At 37.2% G+C, this 22,491-nt stretch overlaps 2 long non-coding RNA genes and 3 gene segments (V, D, J or C); all 5 read right to left on the bottom strand.

Annotated features, from left to right (window-relative positions):
- Positions 1–2,505: 2,505 nt before the first annotated feature.
- LOC119262097 lies at positions 2,506–7,894 on the bottom strand. 2 transcript variants are annotated; one of them, XR_005129425.1, is made up of 3 exons: positions 7,860–7,894; positions 4,851–5,001; positions 2,506–3,434 (listed from the first exon to the last, which is right to left on the bottom strand). It is a non-coding gene; the product is annotated as an uncharacterized LOC119262097 (long non-coding RNA). The 2 variants fall into 2 exon arrangements; XR_005129420.1 differs by lacking the exon at positions 7,860–7,894 and adding an exon at positions 5,099–5,269.
- A 401-nt stretch (positions 7,895–8,295) lies between these two features.
- Positions 8,296–10,543, bottom strand: LOC108415600. The segment is given in 2 exon segments: positions 8,296–9,590; positions 9,840–10,543. Coding segments are annotated over 2 exon segments (417 nt in total).
- A 778-nt stretch (positions 10,544–11,321) lies between these two features.
- LOC119262095 lies at positions 11,322–13,101 on the bottom strand. The gene is made up of 3 exons (XR_005129418.1): positions 12,989–13,101; positions 12,764–12,898; positions 11,322–11,400 (listed from the first exon to the last, which is right to left on the bottom strand). It is a non-coding gene; the product is annotated as an uncharacterized LOC119262095 (long non-coding RNA).
- A 2,881-nt stretch (positions 13,102–15,982) lies between these two features.
- Positions 15,983–17,854, bottom strand: LOC119264962. The segment is given in 2 exon segments: positions 15,983–16,317; positions 17,741–17,854. Coding segments are annotated over 2 exon segments (375 nt in total).
- Positions 17,855–20,717: 2,863 nt separating this feature from the next.
- On the bottom strand, positions 20,718–22,192 carry LOC119262053. The segment is given in 2 exon segments: positions 20,718–21,879; positions 22,137–22,192. Coding segments are annotated over 2 exon segments (441 nt in total).
- Positions 22,193–22,491: the final 299 nt, after the last annotated feature.

Raw genomic sequence — 22,491 nt, 5'->3', positions numbered from 1 at the left:
AAGTTGCATATAGTGGTATGATGTGTGTATTTTCATTTTGATTTTACTCTTTTCTTTACTTCACTGAGTGATAGTTATAATCAGTGTGATGCATATACAGGTATATGATGTATAAGTAGCCTTTTTTTATGCTCTATGAATTCCTGGATACATTCATTCACAATATACTGCTGTCATGCCTAATTTCTTTATCTTGTGATAGTTTGTTAGGTAGTCAAGAATTGATGTTCTGCTGGCGAATATATAGGTTTTCCCGAATGATGTCACAAACGGCCATTATGACGCCATTCCATATAGCTATTTGTATTATCCAATCATTCTGCAGCAAACCCCAACATTCTAATGCCTGCAGTTTCATACAGATAGTATTCCGATGACGTCACAGTCGCGCTGCCACCAATTTGATTGTCAACTTCAAGTTCACTCAGCGGTGCTGTGGCGGTTTATAATGACATAATAAAGCCAAACCGATCCAGCAAAGACAGTAAAACACATTTTGAAGCACTTTTTAAATGTGTAAAGCACATTAATCAGTGTATTTGAGTCTACTGACTTCATTTCTTTCGGTTTGTGTTTGTACTGATGACAAACGAAAGCTGTAATCTAAACGGCTGACATTTCCGATGGGATATTATTTTCGTGTTCCAAACCGCACACTAGTACCCTGAATAGTGTACAAACATAGCGCCTATACAATCAGAAGTGCACTCCTTAGTGTAGTAGGTGAAGTACAGCAGTGTGTGGTTTGGGACGCAGCGTTAGATCAGCCAGTGAGACGCGATCAGCAGCTCCAACGGCTGATTGTAGCTTCGCTGTGCTGCACATTAACTGCTCAGTAAACGTCTCCGAGCAAAAGTCTGAGGTCATTTGTTGATCAAAGATTATTTATTGAGCTAAACTGATGTATTTATTGAGCTGATGTGGCTTCGTATTCGCCAACTTTTAAATCCGTTCTACATTTAAGGCACCTCAGAGTAACTGCAGCAACATTTAACCTTTTTTAACTCCTTGGGACCAACAATGGTCTCCAAAACACCCGATTATATTCTTCTTAACTTTCATATTTCATAATCTACATTCTAAAGGTGAATGTCATATGAGAGCTGAAACTGTCTTCTTTCCAGTCAAATAAATGGGTAATGTAATTTTAAACCCTTGTAATGAAAGAAGCTGAAGTCTTCAGCTTTTTTTCCTACTGAAAGTTGATCCATCTTCCATAAATTTGAGCTATAAACTTGATCCCAGATGGTGTCTCTGCAGTGATATGCTCTGTAAAAATGTTTATATATATAAACATAAGACTGGACTTAGACTTAGACTTCAGCAGTAAATTGTAAGCAAATATGTGTGATCATAAAACACATTTTCTGTTTATTTGAGGGGAGCTTTTCCAAATTAACTTCAGCATGATTTATATGCAGTTTATTATTTTTAAGCTTTGGCATCTTTGCTAACTACTTTTATTAGTTTTTATAAAATATCACACACTAGAATTTTCTGAATTCTAGAGAACTGCATGGTTATACAGAACCAGTCCACCAATCTAGCTGATCTTCATCAAACGCATTTTGAAACCTTTGAAGCCGAAGTTTCCATAGGCAGCTCTAAACGCTGTTCCTGCTCAGTTGAACGTTCTCACTTTCCCACCCGCCTCAGCCCAGGTGCACTCAGGATACCTCAATATGGGTACTGATTGTCATTTAGCATAGTTTTCATGTTGTTACAGTGGGCATCACACTTCACACAAGTTTCATCAGTTTCTAGTTATTATTATTGCTCCTGTTATTTTATATTTTTGACCTTTACATTTTGAATTTTGAAATGGTCTCATGGTCAAAATATCAAAAGCTGGTAAAATAATTAATATTAATAATGAAGTTAGATGACCCTTACTACTCCCACAGTGGGGAAATTTCACCTCTGCATTTTAACCCATCTGTGTAGTGAAATGCAATCACACTTTGAAAGTAACCAAAAAAGTAGTACACTGCTTTTCAAAAAGTAGCTAAAAAGATGCCAGTACTTTTTTTCTGGAAGGTAGCTAAACTGTAGCTAGCTACACATTTTGGAAAAGTAGATAAAGTACTAAGTACATAGCTAGTAAGTTTTCAGTAGCTACCCAACCCTGTTCACTATTTAGGCAACATAGAGCCATTTGAGATTTAGCCTGTGTTTGATGATACTTCTGACTGAAAGGCATTTGAAGCAACCAAGTGAGTTATTTTAGACTTTTATAGGGTGAATCATAAATACATCAATTCAAGGCTGTAAAATCAATGATGGCATTTTAAAGCCTGTTTGCTAAGTGTTAGCCAGCTGAGCAGCCTAGTTATAGTTAAGAAATTAAGTTTTCAGCCTCTCAGTTTAAAGAAAAAACAGATTCTTACTTCATCAGTGCACTTAGTGGTCCATGTCAGCATTATAGCCAAAGATTGATCACATTACCAGCACAATAATTTTTCATGACATTGTGCAATAATACAGAGCTCAGTTGTTATGAGATGGTCAGTGTGTGTATATCATTTATTTTACAATGGCCTCAAATGTGACCAGAACTATCAATTTGCAGGAAGCTCATTGTTTGTTAAGAAGCTCTTTGTTACTCTTTACAGTTCTTCATCATGACTGAGCATGTTTCTACATGCCATGCAATGATTCGTGTTCATAAACAAGTGTTTATAGTGTTTCTTTTAATTTAGTGGGTGGGTATTCTAAATGTATTTTCTGGAAAACAAATACGTAACTTTTGAATTCTGAGTATATATTATCAATACTATCAATACTTGTGTTTCATTATACATCCCAACCCTGTATACACAACTTGTCAAAAAGAATCCAGACACCACACACACACACACACGCACGCACGCAGTGTAGTTCTCTTTTCAATAGTCACAGTCACATTTGACATCGGAATAACTCAATAAATCTTCCTCTCATAAAATCCTCTTAGGCAAAGTGTCACTGTCTCCACTGCAGAAGCCTTGGCAATGAGGCCTTTTGTTCAGTTGTAAGAAAGTGTGCCAGAGACAGTCCTCCAGAATGTTCCGTTTACACTTACTAAAGGAGACTTTTATTATAGAAAATGTGTGAGTGAAGTGTGTTTTTGTACAGTGTAGCTGAGTTTCCTGTAACTGTGGGCTGCAGAGCACAGTAGTACAGTGCAGAGTCTGACGCTACAGTATGAGAGATGTTCAGATCCACACGCTCAAACTGTTTCTTAACCTCTGCTGTCAGACGAAGAGCAGAATCAGATGCGATATTAAACTCTGTCAGATAAAGGAGGAATTCTGATCTGGATCCAGGATACTGGCGATACCACTGGAAGGTGTCTCCTGTCGCTGCGCTGTAGTTACATGAGAGAGTGACATCTGCTCCCTCCAATACATGCTTTTCAAAGAAGAGTGGCTGTATTCCAACTGCAGCAGTGTTGTCTAGAAAGAAAGAATGAGAGAGAGAGAGAGAGAGAGAGAGAGAGAGAGAGAAAGAAAGAAAGTTAATTTTATAGCTGAGTGTGAGGTGTATCTACAATCAGAAGGTTTTTGGTTAAATTCGCTAAAATCCTTTTTGAGAAAAATGCACTGCTGAATGACTCACCTTCAAACTGAGTAAAGATCAACAAGACACAGAGCAACATCATGACTGATCTTCAGACAGACAAAATGACTGGAAGAGTCAGTACTGAGTTCATTCTTCAAAGTGTTGATCTTTTTACTTTTTACTAGAGCTCCACCTTCTGGTACAGAGTTGTGATATAACTTTTCAGAAGTATATGAAGATTTACTTTTAAGGAGATGTTTACAAGAATGCTCTAGCTTGTTAAATAAAATTATGATAATTAGTTTATGTAGACCATTGGGCTGCTCTTTGTACATTCATGCATATATGGAAATGGGCTCTTTGAATATTTAATGAGAAATGACTTAACTAAAGCAAGACAGTGCATTTTTAATAGATTACTAAGCTTTATTAAGGGAGAGATGATGTGCACTTATTAGAAATAAAGATGTATATTATATATTATGTACATACCACACATTATGTACATATCCATATCTAGTTTTAATCACATGGTTTTGCTCTTTCATTTTTTTTAGATTTAAACAGCTTTAAAGTCGATTTGGACATTACTAGGCAAAATCATCAGTTTATTCTCATTCACAATATACTGTAATAGCAGAGTGTGACCTGGGGGAGGCTCTGTGTTTGCTACCAGAGATGGACTAACGTAGCATTCAGCCAATCAGACTTCATATTTTGTAAGCCAATCATATCAGACCTGGGGGGTCTCTGGTTATGTTCTGCAAAGTAATTTGTAACAAAGCTCAAGATAGAATTTGAATATTTGTCCATCTACAATATGGATTCATGGCAAATTGTGTTCAGTATAGCTGGATATCTGTTTTTGGTTGCTCGTTAACTCTTGTTAACTTTATGTAACTGGGTTTAAATGAGGTAAGGAAAAGAGATTAACTCAAAAACATTGGCTAACTAGCTGACAAGCCAACTAGTTAACCTCACTGTGAAGTGAGTGTGAGAGTGTGAAAGAGTAAGAGAGATAGAAATAAAGTTATGAACAGCTCTTTATGTTCTTTGTTTTTAGATTTCTCCAGTATTTGTAAACCAGTATTTGTCTTATATTGTTGTTTACAGTAAGTTGTCAGTTTGCCGGTGCGAGGCACCAGAATGTAACTGCTGAAGCATTGAAGGTGGAATGAGAAAAGAAGCTGACTTGAGCTTTGTGAGAAAAGGTCATCATAACACACTTTTATATCCCACAATTCCTCAACCTGTGTATGGAAATTAAGAGGGAGCAGCTCCACTGAAGGCCAGTCAGATGAAAGTTTTACCAGTTAAAACAGAAATGAGGTCTGTCTTCTGTGAAGGTTTCTTCATGTATTAAGCACACAGCTCCACCTTCTGTAACAGGTTCTCCCTCTTTTCTAAGAACATCAGTCTCCTGATCTTCTGATGATCCAATTTGATCAGCACCAAACACACCTGAAAGAAAAGTAGCAGAGAAATAAGATTAGATATTTTAATAAAGTAGCATTCTTCAATCTTCAATTATTTCTGAGCACATCTTCACAGTGAGTACCTGATGTGATGATGAGGATGATGAGGAGGTTTCTCTTCATTGTAAATATGATCAGACGGAGTCAGTAGTGTGTTTAAGCTCTCAGTGCGCTAAAGCTAATGTTAGTGTGAATCTCTCTGAAGTGAGTGCAGTTATGAGAAACTACAACAGGAAACTCCTGCTCTGGGAGCTGCTCCACTGAGCTTTCTGTCTTTGTGGAAGATCGAAGCAGAAAAAAAAGATCAATAAATACTCAAAGTAATCATGTAACATGAAAAAATACTTTTCAAAGACTTTCCAAGCTTGCTAAAAATAATTGTTTATATGGATCTTATTATACTCAAAATAGTTTAATGTGCCCCTACAGGAAATCTCGTGTTTAACTTTCGATAAATAAATATGTGCTCTGTTGAACTGAAGTGTTAATTCCATAATTATTTATAATTCAGTAGTAGAAACTTATTTTATATCCTCAAATACAAACCACACACACACACACATACACACACACACACACACATATACACACGCCAATTCCTGTTACAAAACAACACTGATTGCTTCCTACATTCACCACCACACAGCACAAAACTCATCAAATACAGTCAGCTTCACCAGTCTCACAGACACGACTAACTAATACTATAGAAAGCACAGAGAACAAAAATATGTGGCTAAAAACAAAATAAGTATTTACTCATTTATACCACATTAGAATCTGAAATCCAGGATTATATTACCAGTTTTTTAAGTAACAACATTAAAGACAATTAAAGGATGGTCTTGAAACTAAACAGAAAATTTGCTGCATTGGTGTTTTTATGCTGTGATACATTTTTAATCATTTGTTTGCGTTTAGGGTTGAATACTGAATATGTGGTTTGTAAGATGATGGTAAAATGAAGCTGACAGGTTAATTTGTAAGATTATTGTTTAGAGCTGAATGTGATGATGTCACAATGGTTCTGAGGACACAGTAGAGTCTCTCTCTCTCTCTCTCTCTCTCTGTCTCTCTCTCTCTCTCTCTCTCTCTCTCTCTCTCTCTCTCTCTCTGTCTCTCTCTCTCTCTCTCTCTCTCTCTCTCTGTCTCTCTCTCTCTCTCACGCACACATCCATACACACACACACATATAATGTCTATGCTAATCACTGAAAGGGTCATCCAATTTGACATCATTGTAGCAGACAGATTTGGGTTTTCTGAACATTCTGCATGTTTGCTAGCTGTTATCTGTAGTTCTAGTAAAGAAAAATCATTTTCAGCCCCTCAGTTTAAACAACATACAGGTTCTTACTTCATTGTTCTTGTTTACATTTCAGGGCAGGATTTTTTTGACATCTCTTTTCTGACTGTTACTGTAATTAGAATGTCCCTTTGTTTATACAGAACAAAGGAGTTCAGAATGTTAAGCTGTTTGTCTCAAAATTGATGAGCATTAAGAACCTCTAGTAGTCCATGGGCCTATACTCAGGGGAAGGTGGTAGTTTTTAGGTAACATCACTTTGTCATTAAAAATAAGTGGAAGAATTATTACCTTAATAATTAAAAATATTAGAACCAAACATGTTCAAATTATAACCTATATAAATATGAATGAAGAGATACAAATAAAAACACTGGTGGAACAGACTAAATAAACATCATCAGTTTGAGAAAACACAGCTGAGTGGCATGAGATGCAGACAATTGGCAAGAGATGGAAAAGTTCCAAAGGGCGCTTTCACACCTGCCTTGTTCGGTGCAGATCTATCACACTTTTTCTTTCATTTGCTCAGTTTTTAAATATGCAAACACTTCACCCGTATTCAGGTCTGCAACAGAAAGAAGAACCTGTCCAGCAAAAACTTGCAGGGCTCTCTCTGCTTCTAAATTAACCTTGGTTTAATTGACCCTTCATCTGTGTGTGTGTGTGTGTGTGTGTGTGTGTGTGTGTGTGTGTGTGTGTGTGTGTGTGTGTGTGTGAGTGTGAGAGATTGAACTGGTCTGATCTTTTTCAGGCCCTAATTCTCAGGTTTTCAGTCCCAGCACATAGGGAAAAAAATGTATTTTAAAAGTGGATGGATGGATGGATGGATGGATGGATGGATGGATGGATGGATGGATGGATGGATGGATGGATGGATGGATGGAAACTTATAAACAGGTGGGCCTTGGGAAAAAGGTTAAAGTCCCCTGTTTTACATCATTTTAGCTGGACATTGCATATAGTGATCTTGGGCTTGTTTGTAGAAACACATTTCATAAAGCTATTGACACAGTTCTTGTGCTTTCATTTCTTCCAGATGCAGTTTGGATCTCTGTAGTGAGGGATCCATCAGAGGATAAGTGATTTTTATGCTGTGCCAGCATCTACTGACAGTTTGAATGGATTTTGTGGATGAGATGTTGCTCTGAAATGCTTCCATTTCACAATAGCACTTACAGTTGACCGGGGCAGATCTAGCAGGTCGGAAATGTCATAAACTGACTTGTGACATATTGTAGACTGGCCTCTTTTAAAGACAATGAGCTCTTTATTGTGACTCATTATATGGCCAGTGTTTGTCTATGCAGAATGCATGGTTATGTGCTTGATTTTACACTTGTTAGCAAACAGTGTTGCTTGAATATTTAAACTCAGTAATTAGAGGGAGTGTCCACATACGTTTGGCCATATATCATATATGAAAAAAAAAAACAAGATTCTTGTCTAAATATCCTTTACAAAAAAGTATGACAGGAATTAAAAGTATTCTGTATATGTTGAGCGTGGCACGGTGGTGTGGTGGGTAGTGCTGTCACCTCACAGCAAGTAGGGCCCAGGTTTGATTTCCCCAGCTGGGTGACCAGGGTTCTTTCTGTGTGGAGTTTGCATGTTCTCCCTGTGTCTGCATGGGTTTCCTGTGGGTACTCTGTGAGTGAATGTGTCTGTCCAGGGTGTTTCCAACCTTCCGCCCGATGACCACTGGGATAGGCTCCAGCACACCCTGTAACCCAGAAGAAGGAATAGCTGAACACAGAATATGTGTGTGTCTGTGTATGTGTTGAGCTCTTTACATTCGTCCATATATGTATATAGTATTGCACAAGAGATTGTGCTCCTCTGGTGAAGCGAAACTTTGGTTTTTATACATTTGTTAAAATTTTATATTATATAATTTTATATTATTGTTATAAACATTCAAATGATGTTTATACATTTGTATAAAGTTACACATAATGCTTTATTTTGAAAGAGAAGTTTCAATCTGTCTAAGTCAAATATTTAGTTAAAAAAACAAACAAAAAAAATTCCACAAACCACAGAGCAGTTAGTGTATAGGGCACTGTTGTTGTTGCATAGTTGCTTAGGATTAGAATCAATGTGTGAGTATATTTGCCATAACATTTGTTTTATATGGTTAAATTATTGATTTGGATCTTTTATACAGCTTTTTGTTCATATTTATGCTCGCTGATCAAGATCATGAATCAGTTCAGCTCTGAGTCAGTTAAAAATAAATATATCTTTCCTGAATAACTACTATGACATTTAATTAATTGTTTTATTTTATTTTCAGTTGATTCTTTTAAACGGCTCCATATTAACCTATTCTATGATCACTTGAGGTAAAATATATCATGTTTAAAAGTTGTTTAAGCATACATATTAATAATATGAGTTACCTAAAAAAAAAAAAGAAAAGAAAAAGAATCCATAGAACAAAACAGGAAAGAAAGGCATAAATTAAGTATTATTTGTCTCAGAACCTGCTATTTTATCTTCAGCATATTTAAACAGTCCTTCTCTTTACTTCAACTACCACATAAGACACAAGAACAAAACTGTTTCAGTGTTCAGTTAAATCTACATGAAGTCTTCCCTCCTGTGGACAGTTTCCCTCATTACATCTCTGTGCACCCTGAGACTACAAACACATAAGAGGTCATTTAGATCAGAATTATGTTCCCAAATTGAATATATTGATTAATGCTGGCAAGATTCTACAAAATCATAGTGTCAAATTGACAATCCCAAAGGCATTTTAGAATCTCTTCAGTTTGAAATGTAGTGTATAGTGACAAAGTCAAATGTGTTCAGTCTTCAAGTTTAAATCTTCATACAGTAGATTCTGAAAAGAAATATCATTATTGATTTCTAGGCTTTGTACAGTATCTAACGCTTTAAGTTGTGGATAGTAAAGGGTATAATAGGGGTGTTTTTGTACAGTGTAGCTGGGTTTCCTGTCACTGTGGGCTGCAGGGCACAGTAGTAGAGTGCAGAGTCTGATACTGCAGCAGAGGAGATGATCAGATCCACTTTATTCATTTCTTTTACATGGTTAATTGATATTCCAGGAACTGGAGGTTGAGCTTTAGTAATAACTCCATTATAGTCCAGTATGAGGAACTGTGGAGGTGAACCTGAATACTGCCGATACCAGTGAAGACCATAAGCAGTTCCAATGTAGTTACAGGAAAGTGTAACATTTTGACCTTCAACAGCAAAAACAACGTCTCTGCTTGAAGTGATGACGTCCTCAGCTCTGTTACCTACAACAGTTGAAAGACCATTTTAATAATGTTCACTCCGTCTAAACCAATGAATAAATAAATCTAGCCTTCGCTATGGTAGTTTCTCAGACCCAGATTAAGCCTAATCGAAGACTATAAATATTTTCAAATGGCAAATCACCAAAAGGCCCTGCAATTTAGTCTAAGATTAAGCTTAAACCATATCCTAGAACAACAAATGCATCGAAGTTAGTTTTCTACTTTTCATATAATATCTGAAAGATTTACCTTTAAGAGCTGAGAGCAACAGTACAGGGAAGATGATCATGGTGAACAGCACTTACTGAGAGAAGAACACACACTGAGTTAGAGCTCGTCAGCATGTCAGTGTGCGGATCATCTCTGCTCTCTACACACACTCAGCTCCTCCTCCTGACTGAAGGACTCATCATACACTATTACTCTGCTGAGTCTGTTACAACCATGTGACAAGATGTATGCATTAAACAAGCTTGGAGAAGAAAGTCCTATTAACAGGTTCAGTACTGATATGTCCAAATCCACCAGCCTGTGAGATTCATAATGTCCCGTTATTTATTTATTTTGTTTCTGTCTGTGGTTCTGGATGTGTATGAAGTAATACACAGCTCTAAATAGCTGGGAATGTTAATTGCAGCATAGAGAAAATGCCATATGGTATGACGAATCTATCATTTGTTAATGGTGAGGTGATGATATGAAGTAATGATACTACACAAGAGATGAAAAAATTCACTTTTCTTGGGTCTCAAAGATTTTTTCTTAGATATTGTATTAATTTTACATAAACATCAGTAAGAGTTTTGTGTTTTAGTTACATGCAAGAACTTTGAACTGTAACACAGAGAACACAAGAAGAGCTGATTTTATTCCTTCATTTAAGCTATTAATGTTATATATAGCCCTGCGATGGACTGGCGACCTGTCCAGGGTGTATCCTGCCTTCCGCCCGAAGACTGCTGGGATAGGCTCCAGCACCCCCCACGACCCTGACGGAGAAGCGGCTTAGAAAATGGATGGATGGATGGATGGATGGATGGATGGATGGATGGATGGATGTTATATATAGCTGACAAGCAAAACAACCACATGAATGCAACATTGTGGGAGACAAAATTAAATCATTGTAATCCAATGCAGTTCTATCAAATTTAACACTAATTAAACTAATTAAATTTAACACATGTGCTTCACCATCAAAAGAGATAAAAGTATTAAGACAAGAGCATGTCAGCAATTCTTGGTTAGTTCAGGATTCAATTCTGACTATGTGATTTGTAAGAAGATTCTAACAATGTAAACTGGTGCATTTGTAGGCTTATTGTTTTGAACAGTATATTTGCATATGATGTTAAATGTGATGATGTCACAGTGGCTCTTGGGACACAGTAATACAATAGACTCACACACATTAACATAACTGTGTCATTGTATGTTATAAACAGTGTGAGGCCTTGAACAGTTCAACACTTTAACACTTAAATATGTGTTTATCGGATGATAATCTTACCTTAAAATCCATTCAGTCCACCAGCCCCTTATTTGGTAGACATATGCATATTTTCTAAAATGCAAGAGAAACAGTTGATCTACCTTCATATGTTCTTTTTTAATACACCATGCATGTATGTATTTATGCAACTTCTACAGCTTTGTTGCACACTTTGTTAAAAGTTATCTGTTTGAAAATTATATATAAATATAAAAGCTATAATAATAAGATCACTAGAACAGTAGAGACATGCATGTACTTCTGTGAATGTGGTTTTGTTACAGTGGGCCTCAGAACACAGTCGCACAGCTTCTGAATCTGAAAATAAAATTCCTCAGTCAGACCTCTTTTTGAACATCATCATCATTATTGTATGATTCTGAAAATCTATGTATCATGTACACTCAGAGTTAAGTAGAGATGGTTGAATACTGAATACACTGCACTTAATATATTCAGTAGTGTATTGGGTTATAATGCACAAGAAGTAACTTATTCGGAATACTGAAGTGTTGACAGTGAAGAACAACCAGAAGAAGCTATTGTGTCTGCTCAAGGAAATGCTATTTTATTGAACAAATCAGAAAAGTCCACTGAGTAACGGCAAGAAAACTCACCCTAACCAACCCACAGCCTAACAACATTAAACACAATCAGCACATAAACACAACCTTAAACTAGCAAATAACAACAACAGCATTAACAACATTTACAACAACAACAACAGATGTCCTTTTAATGAAGGGGAGGCATGTGCAGTGTAGCTCTGCACGCTACGACCCTGAGGTCCCTTCTGAAATACCACCATTATACCATTTAAAACAGAAGAAACGAGAGAATGAAAGAGAAAAACAAAATTCCTATCCCTTCAGAATAAAATCTTCCTTTTGGTCTGATAATATTAAACACTTTATGGCTGAGTTACTGTCATTCCCAGTCGCTTCCATGTTGTTATAATAAGTACTTAGGTAATATTAAGTAGCGAGAAAATTTCACAACTTGACTTGGTACATATATACGTTTTTAAAACTTGCTCTAAATGGTCTTGATGTTGTTTCCACACAGAATCTCATAAAACGCTTCAAAAATAGTCAAGGTTTGAACCTCTGTGTACTCATGGTGTTTATGGCTTGTGGTAGTTATCTTAACCAAGGAAGATTTATATAAGTTTTGAAAGATTCTGAATGCCTGAATGAAAGGCTTATGATTTGTGGGAGGTCTCAAACTCCACAACAATCCATTCCAAATGTCAGTCCAGATTGAGCATTGAAATTTTTTTCAAAAGTGGCAATTGAGGCCATAAAGTCCTGCAGTGTGCATCAAGCTTAAATGTCTCCTTTTGTCTGCCAGGTGTGCATAACGCCTTTTTATTACCACATTCAGTCATTATACAGCGAGTGTTATAACGGATAACACACTGTGGTTTGGATGTTACTTTGTCTGCTCCATGTGCATACAGACTTTTTTTATTACCACATTCAGTCATTTCAGAGAGAGTGTAATAACAGATAATACACTGTGGTTTGGATGTTACTTTGATCTCTGTGTGTTCAAAGCAAATAGAAGGTATGAGAGTTTTTGTAAAGCATCTCAGAGACTTTGTATCACTGGGCTCCAACTCTAAGAGCGCAGTAGTAGAGAGCTGTATCTGACAGTTTTAATTCTGTAATAGTGAACTCACGCTGGAGCTGTAAATACTGTAGAGCTCTGTTAGGATACTGTCTGTACCAGAAAAGAGCTCCACTTCTTCCCAAAGAGCAACTCAATGTAACAGATTCTCCTTTTTTAGAAACAATTTCATCAGCACCAAATACACCTAAAAGAAAAGTAAATGAGAAATAACACTTACATTTGTAATACACAGTAAATTCTCACTGCTTGTTAAGCACATCTTTATAGTGAGTACCTGATGTGATGATGAGGATGATGAGGAGGTTTCTCTTCATTGTGAATATGATCAGATGGAGTCAGAAGTGAGTTTAAGCTCTCAGTGCTCTAATGCTGATCTGTGTGTTAGTGTGAGTCTCTCTGATGTGAGTGCAGTTATGAGAAACTACAACAGGAAACTCCTGCTCTGGGGAGCTGCTCCACTGAGCTTTCTGTCATTTTGGAAGATCAAAGCAGAAATTAAAGTAAAGCATAAGCTAAAAGATAATGATCAATAAATACTGAAAGTACAGCAGTATTGTTACAAAAAATACAGACAGCTTTCTACATTCACTACCTCACAACACAAACCTCCACTCTGCAGGAACCCTCATAGATCAATTAGTGTCAGCATCACCAGTAAAAAAACAAAGCACATTTTTTTCCAGTCATAACATGAAAACCAGGTACAGGTGACCATTTGACCATTTGTTAGACCAGCTGTTTTATCAGCTTAGAGTTTCAGTTTGATGCTTTAACTGCTCTACCAGCTTATTAAGATTAATCTAACTTATACATGCTTTTATAACTCTTACTAGTCTCAGTGGATTGATGAACTAATACTATAGAAAATACATAGGACAGAAATATGTTGCTAAAAAGAAAACAATTTTATCAATTTAGAATCCGTAATCCAGGTTTATGTTACTGTTTTTTAAACAACAATATTAAAAACAGTTTAAGGATGGTCTTGAAATTACACAGGAAATATGTTGCATTGGTGTTTTTATATTGTGATGTCTTAATCATTTGTTTATGTTTAGGGTTGAATACTGAATATCTGGTTTGTAAGTTGATTGTAACATGAAGCTGACAGGTTGATTTGTGGGCTTATTGTTTAGAACTGCATGTTTGTGTATGATGGTTGATTGTGATGTCATAGTGGCTAACACAGTAGAGTCACACACACACGCACACACACACACACACACACACACACACACGCACACATAAAATACAACCCCAATTCCAATGAAGTTGGGACGTTGTGTAAAACATGAAAACTAAATATGATGATTTGCAAATCCTTTTCAACATATGTTCAATTGAATACACTACAAAGACAAGATATTTAATGTTCAAACGGATAAACTTTGTTGTTTTTTGCAAATATTCACTCATTTTGAATTTGATGCCTGGGATACATTCCAAAGAAGTTGGGACAGGGGCATGTTTACCACTGTGTTACATCACCTTTCCTTTTAACAACACTCAATAAGCGTTTGGGAACTGAGGACACTAATTGTTGAAGCTTTCTAGGTGGAATTCTTTCCCATTTTGCTTGATGTACAACTTCAATTGTTCAACAGTCTGGGGTCTCCGTTGTCGTATTTTGCACCATTTTCAATGGGAGACAGGTCTGGACTGCAGGCAGGCCAGTCTAGTACCCGCATTCTTTTACTATGAAGCCACGCTGTTGTAATACGAGCAGAATGTAGCTTGGCATTGTCTTGCTGAAATAAGCAGGGACGTCCCTGAAAAAGACGTTGCTTGGATGGCAGCATATGTTGCTCCAAAACCTGTATGTACCTTTCAGCATTAATGGTGCCTTCACAGATGTGCAAGTTACCCATGCCATGGGCACTAACACACCCCCACACCATCAGAGATGCTGGCTTTTGAACTTTGCGCTGATAACAATCCGGACAGTCCTTTTCTTTTTTGGCCCGGAGGACACGACATCCATGATTTCCAAAAACAATTTGAAATGTGGACTCAGACCACAGGACACTTTTCCACTTTGCCTCAGTCCATCTCAGATGAGCTCGGGCCCAGAGAAGCCGGCGGCGTTTCTGGGTGTTGTTGATATACGGCTTTCACTTTGCGTGGCAGAGTTTTAACTTGCACTTGTAGATGGAGCGACGAACTGTGTTCACTGACAGTGGTATTCTGAAGTGTTCCTGAGCCCATGTGGGAATATCCATTACAGAATGATGTCGGTTTTTAATGCAGTGCCGCCTGAGGGATGGAAGGTCACGGACATGTTTAGTAGGTTAACCTGCATCTCTTTCAGCACTGAACACTCAGTGAGTTACTTTAAGGTTTCATACTAAATTCACAGTTGTTCACAACCTATTGGACTCAGCTAATTACTTTAGCTACTGTGCTCTCTCTGTTTGCAGTCAAAACTTTTGCCAAAAATGGCTACTTGTCTTTGTTTAAATGTTATGTGCCATTTTAATATATTTCAACACTTATCTTTCAATGGAAAGAGCTGGCATTGAAAAATCACAGAGGGAAGTGTGGCTGCTTAAATAGCCTAATGTCCCAGCTGCAATTTTTCTGGTAGTGATCATATGATGGTATTTTCCAATCAGGCGCTCAGTGCCAGATGTCCAATGTCATCCACCTGACTGTGAATTCAGCCCAATAAACCTGAAACTCTTCTATATGTTTACAGAGGAGTAACTGAGTTAGTTATACAGATTCTGATCTGTCTGTGATATCAAATTAGAGCAAAATAGCAGCTAGCAACATAAACGCTAGCGCAGTCAGAAAAGTGTAAACAGTGTAAAAATATAAACGTACGTAGTTATATGTCAAACAGAGGAGTCAGAATCTACAGATTTTCAGTCCAGTTAAGATACCTTTTACTAGTAAGGGGTGCAATATCTAAAGAAATATTAATAAGTTGGTAGGGAAACAGATGCACATGACACTAAAAAATCATTTACTTTTTGCATTTCTTAAACACTAACAGTAATTTATTAGATTTTTTTTTTGTTCTCTTTTCAACAGATCCAGTCACAACAGACATCAGAATGACTCAGTGGATCCAATTCTCATGAATCCTCTTAGGTAAAGTGTCACTGTCTCTACTGTAAAAGTCTTGGCAATGAGGCCTCAAGGGTCATTTCTGAAAGCCTTTTGTTCAGTTGTAAGAAAGTGTGATGAGGCCGTCTTCCAGAATGCTCTGTTTACACTTACTAAAGTAGTCTATTGTTGTAGGAAATGTTATGTTGTGTGAGTGAAGTCAGTTTTTGTACAGTGGAGCTGAGTTTCCTGTAACTGTGGGCTGCAGAGCACAGTAGTACAGTGCAGAGTCTGACACTACAGTATGAGAGATCTTCAGATCCACACGCTCAAACTGTTTCTTAACCTCTGCTGTCAGACGAAGAGCGGAATCAGATGCGTTATTAAACTCCGTCAGGTAAAGGAGGAATTCTGGTCTGGATCCAGGATACTGGTGATACCACTGGAACCTGTTTCCTGTAGCTGCACTGTAGTTACAGGAGAGAGTGACATCTGCTCCCTCCAATACATGCTTTTCAGAGGAGAGTGAGTATATTCCATCTGCAGCAGTGTTGCCTATTAATGAAGAAAGATATAAAGAAAGAAGGAAACAAAGAAAGAAAGAATGGACGTTAGTAAGAAAGAAAATTGAGGATTTTAAAATGCCATGTCATAGCTGTGTGTGAGGTGAATCTACAATCAAAAGCTTTTTGGTTAAATTCATTAAATTCCATTGGAGCATAAATGCACTGCTACATGACTCGCCTTTAAGCTGAGTAAGGATCACTAAGACAGAGAGCAACATCATGACTGATCTTCAGACAGAGAAAATGACTGGAAGAGTCAGTACTGGGTTCATTCATCAGAGTATTGATCTGACGGAGGCTCAGTTACTCCTTTTCTAGAGCTCCACCTCCTGGTAAAGAGTCGCAACATAACTTTTCATAAATACATGAAGATTTACTGTGTGTGTTACCTAAAAGGATAAACTGAAGCCACAGAACACCAGACAGTGCAGTGACTTAAGTGAAGTATTATTTGATTCAAAGTCTGCTACAGGGTCTTCAGCATGTTTGAAACAGTTCTTCTCTTTACTTCAACTTCTCCTTAAGACTGAACTAAAGTGTTTCAGTGTTCAGTTAAATCTAGATGAAGTTCACCCTCCTGTGGATAATTTCCCTCATTACATCTCTGCAAGTTAATAAAACGATATTTTAACCTGAGACAAAACAGACATAGGCACTGAATTAGGTTAGTCATTATGTTCTTAAAGATGGTCCTGAAGGTATATATGTAGATTAACAAGAATCGAGAAATAAAAACACAACTTATTTTCAAACTGTCAAGTAGAAATGGATGTAAGATCCAATTTGATATGTGATGTATACTGATACACTGATACATCATTTAAGATTCTACTAGATATCCACATTATGAAATATCATCAGCTCACATTATTACTGTGATCACAGCTCAGGTTCTGAGGTTCATCACAATAATGAGACATCATCAGCTTTAGCTCTTTCTACAGTAAGAGGGTTTTTGTACAGTGTAGCTGGGTTTTCTGTCACTGTGGGCTGCAGGGCGCAGTAGTAGAGTGCAGAGTCTGACACTACAGCAGAGGAGATCACCAGATCCACTTGCTTTAATTTGTTTACATGATTGATTGATATTCCAGGAACTGGAGGTTGAGCTTCAGTAATGACCCCAGAATAGTCCAGTATAAGGAACTGTGGAGGTGAACCCGAATACTGTCGATACCAGTGAAGACTGTCAGCAGCTCTACTGTAGTTACAGGAAAGTGTAACATTTCGACCTTCAACAGCACAAACAACATCTCTGTCTGGAGTGATGACGTCTTCAGCTCTGATACCTACATTTTTTAAAGTAACTGTGTTAATGATCAACCAATTACACAGAATACAAAAATCAAACAAGTGAATAACGTTAAAATGTTACTATACCATATGTTAGTGTTAGTAAGCTGCAGTGCGTTTACCTTTAACAGCTGAGAGCAGCAGTACAGTCAAAATGATCATGGTGATCTGCACTGACTGGGAGAAGAACACACGCTGAGTTTAAGCTCCTCAACATGTCAGTGTGCTGATCATCTCTACTCTCTACACTCACTCAGCTCCTCCCCCTGACTGAACAACTCATCTTACACTCTTACTCTGCTTTCCAGAGTCTGTTACAACCATCTGCATATTTTTTTCCCTATAAACTTAACTTTATTGTCAGTCCTGTGTTTACTGCTCAACTTGCAACGACTAATAAGGCAGACAGTAGTAGAGTTTGATACAACCAGAAACACCTCTGAATACAGTCTGTAAGAGATTGAGTTCAGAACCTGAGAAGTTTAAACGTACGTTTAATCAGGTTTGTGTTTTTCTGCTGTTGTTTATGGTTTTTCATCAGTATAAATGACAACGCAGGAGGCCAAGAAGGTTTGTTCATACAAAATGTTTAGCCTATCCTCTGAAGTGAGTCAGTCAGATTCCTTCAGTGTAATGCAGTGCAGAGTCTTATACTTATCAGATGTGGATTTTACTTTAATTTAAAAAATTCCATTTGGTAGTATCACTGTTTTGTGCAATATAAACTTTTCCCACAGGTATTTTTGCAAAATGCTTCTAATAGGATGTTAATCTGCCAATAGTTACAAACAAGAAGCTGTAAAATACTTAAAATGCCTACGTTAAAATGAATATTCTGCCTTATATTTTATTCTGATCAAAATAAGAAAAGAATGATTAATAGTACTTTTATATTAAGCCTTTGCTATAAATAAATCCTATTTTATTATTTAATTACATCAACTACATCATTAAATCAAATGCAGAGGCAAACTTCCAGTTTTTACTTACTTCCAGTTTCTATGTTGATGTTGATGGTTTATAATTTATGACATTTTAATTTATACTATAAACCACTGCAAAATCTTCTGTAATTTTATATAGGCTCTCATCTCCACCTCCATGTCAAGGGGCTTGTAAATTGTAAGACTGTCTGCTCAGATTACATTTTTCTCATCACTTTCAATTACTTGCTAGGTATGAAAATGTTCACATCGATGCTACTGACTGTTGTCTGCACAAAAGAGTAGAGCTGGACCAGGAACTCATCATAAGACAAGCTGAACGTGTAGTGGCTTTTATGGTTGTTTACCCTCTCTTCCTCACAGATGGTCATTGATGCTGCAGCATGTCTGAAAAACAGATTGTTCACACTAACACTTAAAGTGCTCCATCAGGTTCTTAACCATGCAGTTGTATTTGCTTCTCCATGCTTCAGTGTAATAGATCCTCCAGTTAGACCATTCAGCACAAGAACACGCACTTCACTGGGAGTATGTTTGTCCCAAATTAATGTCTCTGTCCATCTCTGGGTTATGAAAAGGGAAATATTCACTAGTCCATTAACATCTAAAAACGTGGTAATGCTTTTAAAACATCTGTAGTTCGCTGTGGGTCATGCGCTAGGTCCTGGCCTAGTGCTTCGCGGTTTGGTTCTTGTGCTTGACCGGCTGTTGAAATGTGTTTCTGGACATGGTCGTGAGGTGCCTTGCTAAATATCCTGTGCCTTTTCCCCATCATAGAAGTGCTCCTGTTAAGGCATTTTTCAAAAATCTCAGTACAAAGGTCCATCGTTCCTCATTCATCTTACAGAAAGAGCTATTTGGGCAGCATGGTGAATGAATGATTGTGTGTGGTCTAAATCTATGTAATTTAAGTGTTAACAAACCACTCCTTACATTGTACTTACTTACATCTCTGAGTAGTAAACCATTAAAAGGAGACAAAAATAAGAGACTTTTTTTTAGAAACATTTGAAATATTTCTTGAAATCTGCTTTTCTACCTGATGGCAATCAATAAATTGAGTGCTCTGAAAATAAAAAGGAAAAATACTTCACTGTGGAGGCCAGGGGGCTGTAATAAGACCATCAAAACAAGTAGGGAAAAACATTTGAGAATGAAAAAAAAGTCAGTTTGACAGCAAAACTATGATAAATGTGCACTCATCTATTCTTTCTGCACTTATGAGTGGGATATTTACACAAATGTTAAAACCTGTGAGTTGCCCTCTGGTTTTGACATTGATGTGGCACCTAAACATTCCCTCAGAATTCTCACAGTGTGCACTTAGCCCTGGCTGCAACATGTGCATGCACTTCTTTTCTTTTATTACTTCATTCAGTCATTTCAGAGACAGATTAGTAACAGATAATACATGGTCTGGATGTTACTTTGATCTCGCTGTGTTCCAAGTAAACAGAAGGTGTGAGAGTTTTTATAAAGCTTCTCAGAAACTTTGTATCACTGGATTCCAACTCTAAGAGCACAGTAGCAGAGAGCTGTATCTGCCAGTCTTAGTTCTCTAACTCTGAGCTCAGTGGATGACTCTGATGTACGTGATGAAAATCTATAGTTTGAAGTATCACTACCACTATAAATTCAAGCACCTTTCCACAGTAAATACTGTAGAGCTGTTAGGATACTGTCTGTACCAGTAGAGTCAAACAGCAGAGAAGGAATCTTCACAGTGAGTACCTGATGTGATGATGAGGATGATGAGGAGGTTTCTCTTCATTGTGAATATGATCAGATGGAGTCAGTAGTGTGTTTAAGCTCTAAGTGCTCTAATGCTGATCTGTGTGTTAGTGTGAATCTCTCTGAAGTGAGTGCAGTTATGAGAAGCTACAACAGTTTTTACAGGAAACTCCTGCTCTGGGGAGCTGCTCCACTGTGCTTTCTGTCTTTGTGGAAGATCAAAGCAGAAATAAAAGCAGAACCACAAGCAAAAGCCTAAAAATAACAAAAAGAATTGTTAAATCTATGATAATAAAATTTATTAAAATGTATTTGAATGCATGCAGAAATGAATCCTGATTTAATTGAATATTCTGTAACAGATGTAACCACACAGTAAAATCACCAGTGTTGAATTAACACCTACAGTGTTCATGTGTGTTTGTATGTTTTCATTTTCGAGAGATGTCAACCACCTAAACATCCCAAGCTTATTACATGCTATGGCTTATTATTCAGTAACCTCAGGGACTTCAAAGCAAACTGGTCAAGCTGTTCTAAGTTTATAGATCTGTGTAATAAAACTTTGGACCTGTCTGTAGTATAGGCTCCTCTGACATCATCATAGTTTGGTTTGTAAGATGAGTTAACTGTAACTAACGGGGGCATTTACTATTTATTAGTTTTTAGAACTGCATGTTTGTGTGTGATGGATAAATGTGATGATGTCACAGTGGCTCTCAGGACATATTAGTACAAAGAACAGTCACTCATGCGTGCACAAACACACACACACACACACACACACACACACACACGCATACAGAGCTTCTGGACTGAGAGTCAAACTGATGATGGCTTCTTTAGGAGATGAGAGATGAATTAAAACTATAAGTCTAGCTTTATCTCAGTAAGTAACAGAGTGACAGAGCTCCTTCACATCCTATTTGAATCACATCTGTCATATTGGAGTTCATGGCTCAGTATTGCACTACAGAGACATGAAAAGTACTAATTTCGTCTCATTTCAGTCCAGTGAATATCAGGTCTGTAAGCTGCAGTCTTGTATTCTCTTCATGGCTGCTCTATTCTGGCACTGTAGGGATGCAGAAGCTGGTACACAATGTCACACTGTATTGGTGATAAATTGTTTTATGAACGAGGTTTACAGATTCTTCTTCTTTTGTAATAAATTCAAGGGTTAAATTAATGTAGGAACACAGTCTGTATACTAAGTGTAACCTGAGTTGAACTGTCACATTTACACAGGTTTTTGTACAGTGTAGCTGGGTTTCCTGTCACTGTGGGCTTCAGGGCACAGTAGTAGAGTGCTGAGTCTGATACTGCAGCAGAGGAGATCAACAGATCCACACGCTTGTTGTCTTTATCCACTTCAGCAGACATACGAGGAGGAAGAGGATGACTCTTAATTCCTTGAGGGTAAATGTACAGGAGAAACTCTGGTCTGGATCTGGGAAACTGATGATACCACTGAAGAACATCATTAGTATCACTGGTACTGTAGTTGCAGGAGAGAGTAACATTATCACCCTCTGAAACATGAATTTCTCCTGCATGTGGCACAACTGTCTGTGCTGATGTGTCTCCTAGAAACAGAACATCATTGAAGAAAATATTTTAACTAATTAAACTTTTTAATTGACCCACATTTACAATAAAGGACTGTATTAAATGTCATCACACCTTGCAAGTTATATGTTGTAACACATTTTGTGATACATTATCTGTTTTAAAACATTTTGAAATGTGTTCTCTTTAACTAGATGCCCAGTTGTATCTAGTTAAATATACAATGTGTTGTTTTAAATGATCATAATGTTCTTGAGAGTTAAAGTTCTCTTACCTGAAAGCAGTGCTAGGAGAGAAAGGATAGAGAGCAGCATGTTGATAGAGATGTGAGGTGACTGAGAGCAGAATCAGAGCTGAATGGGATCAGTGTAGCTCTCTGCTGAGATACACAGCTCCACCCATAATGCAGCTCATACACTCAGTCACAGTGTACTGCACAGTGCATGTTTTATGTGGCTGCATCATTCATGTTGCTTATTTCTGTGTATTATAATTATTATTATTATTACAATTGTTGTTGTTATTATTATTATTAGTAGTAGTAGTAGTAATAGTAGTAGCAGTAGTAGTAGTAGTATTTTGATAACCTTTACCTGAATCTGTTCCTCTGCTACATGTCCTATAGTGCC

This window comes from Pygocentrus nattereri, chromosome 2, assembly GCF_015220715.1.
Source record: "Pygocentrus nattereri isolate fPygNat1 chromosome 2, fPygNat1.pri, whole genome shotgun sequence".
Taxonomy (NCBI): Eukaryota; Metazoa; Chordata; class Actinopteri; order Characiformes; family Serrasalmidae; genus Pygocentrus; species Pygocentrus nattereri.
The sequence above is the reverse complement of the archived record's forward strand: the minus strand, read 5'-3'. Positions and strand labels throughout refer to the sequence as shown.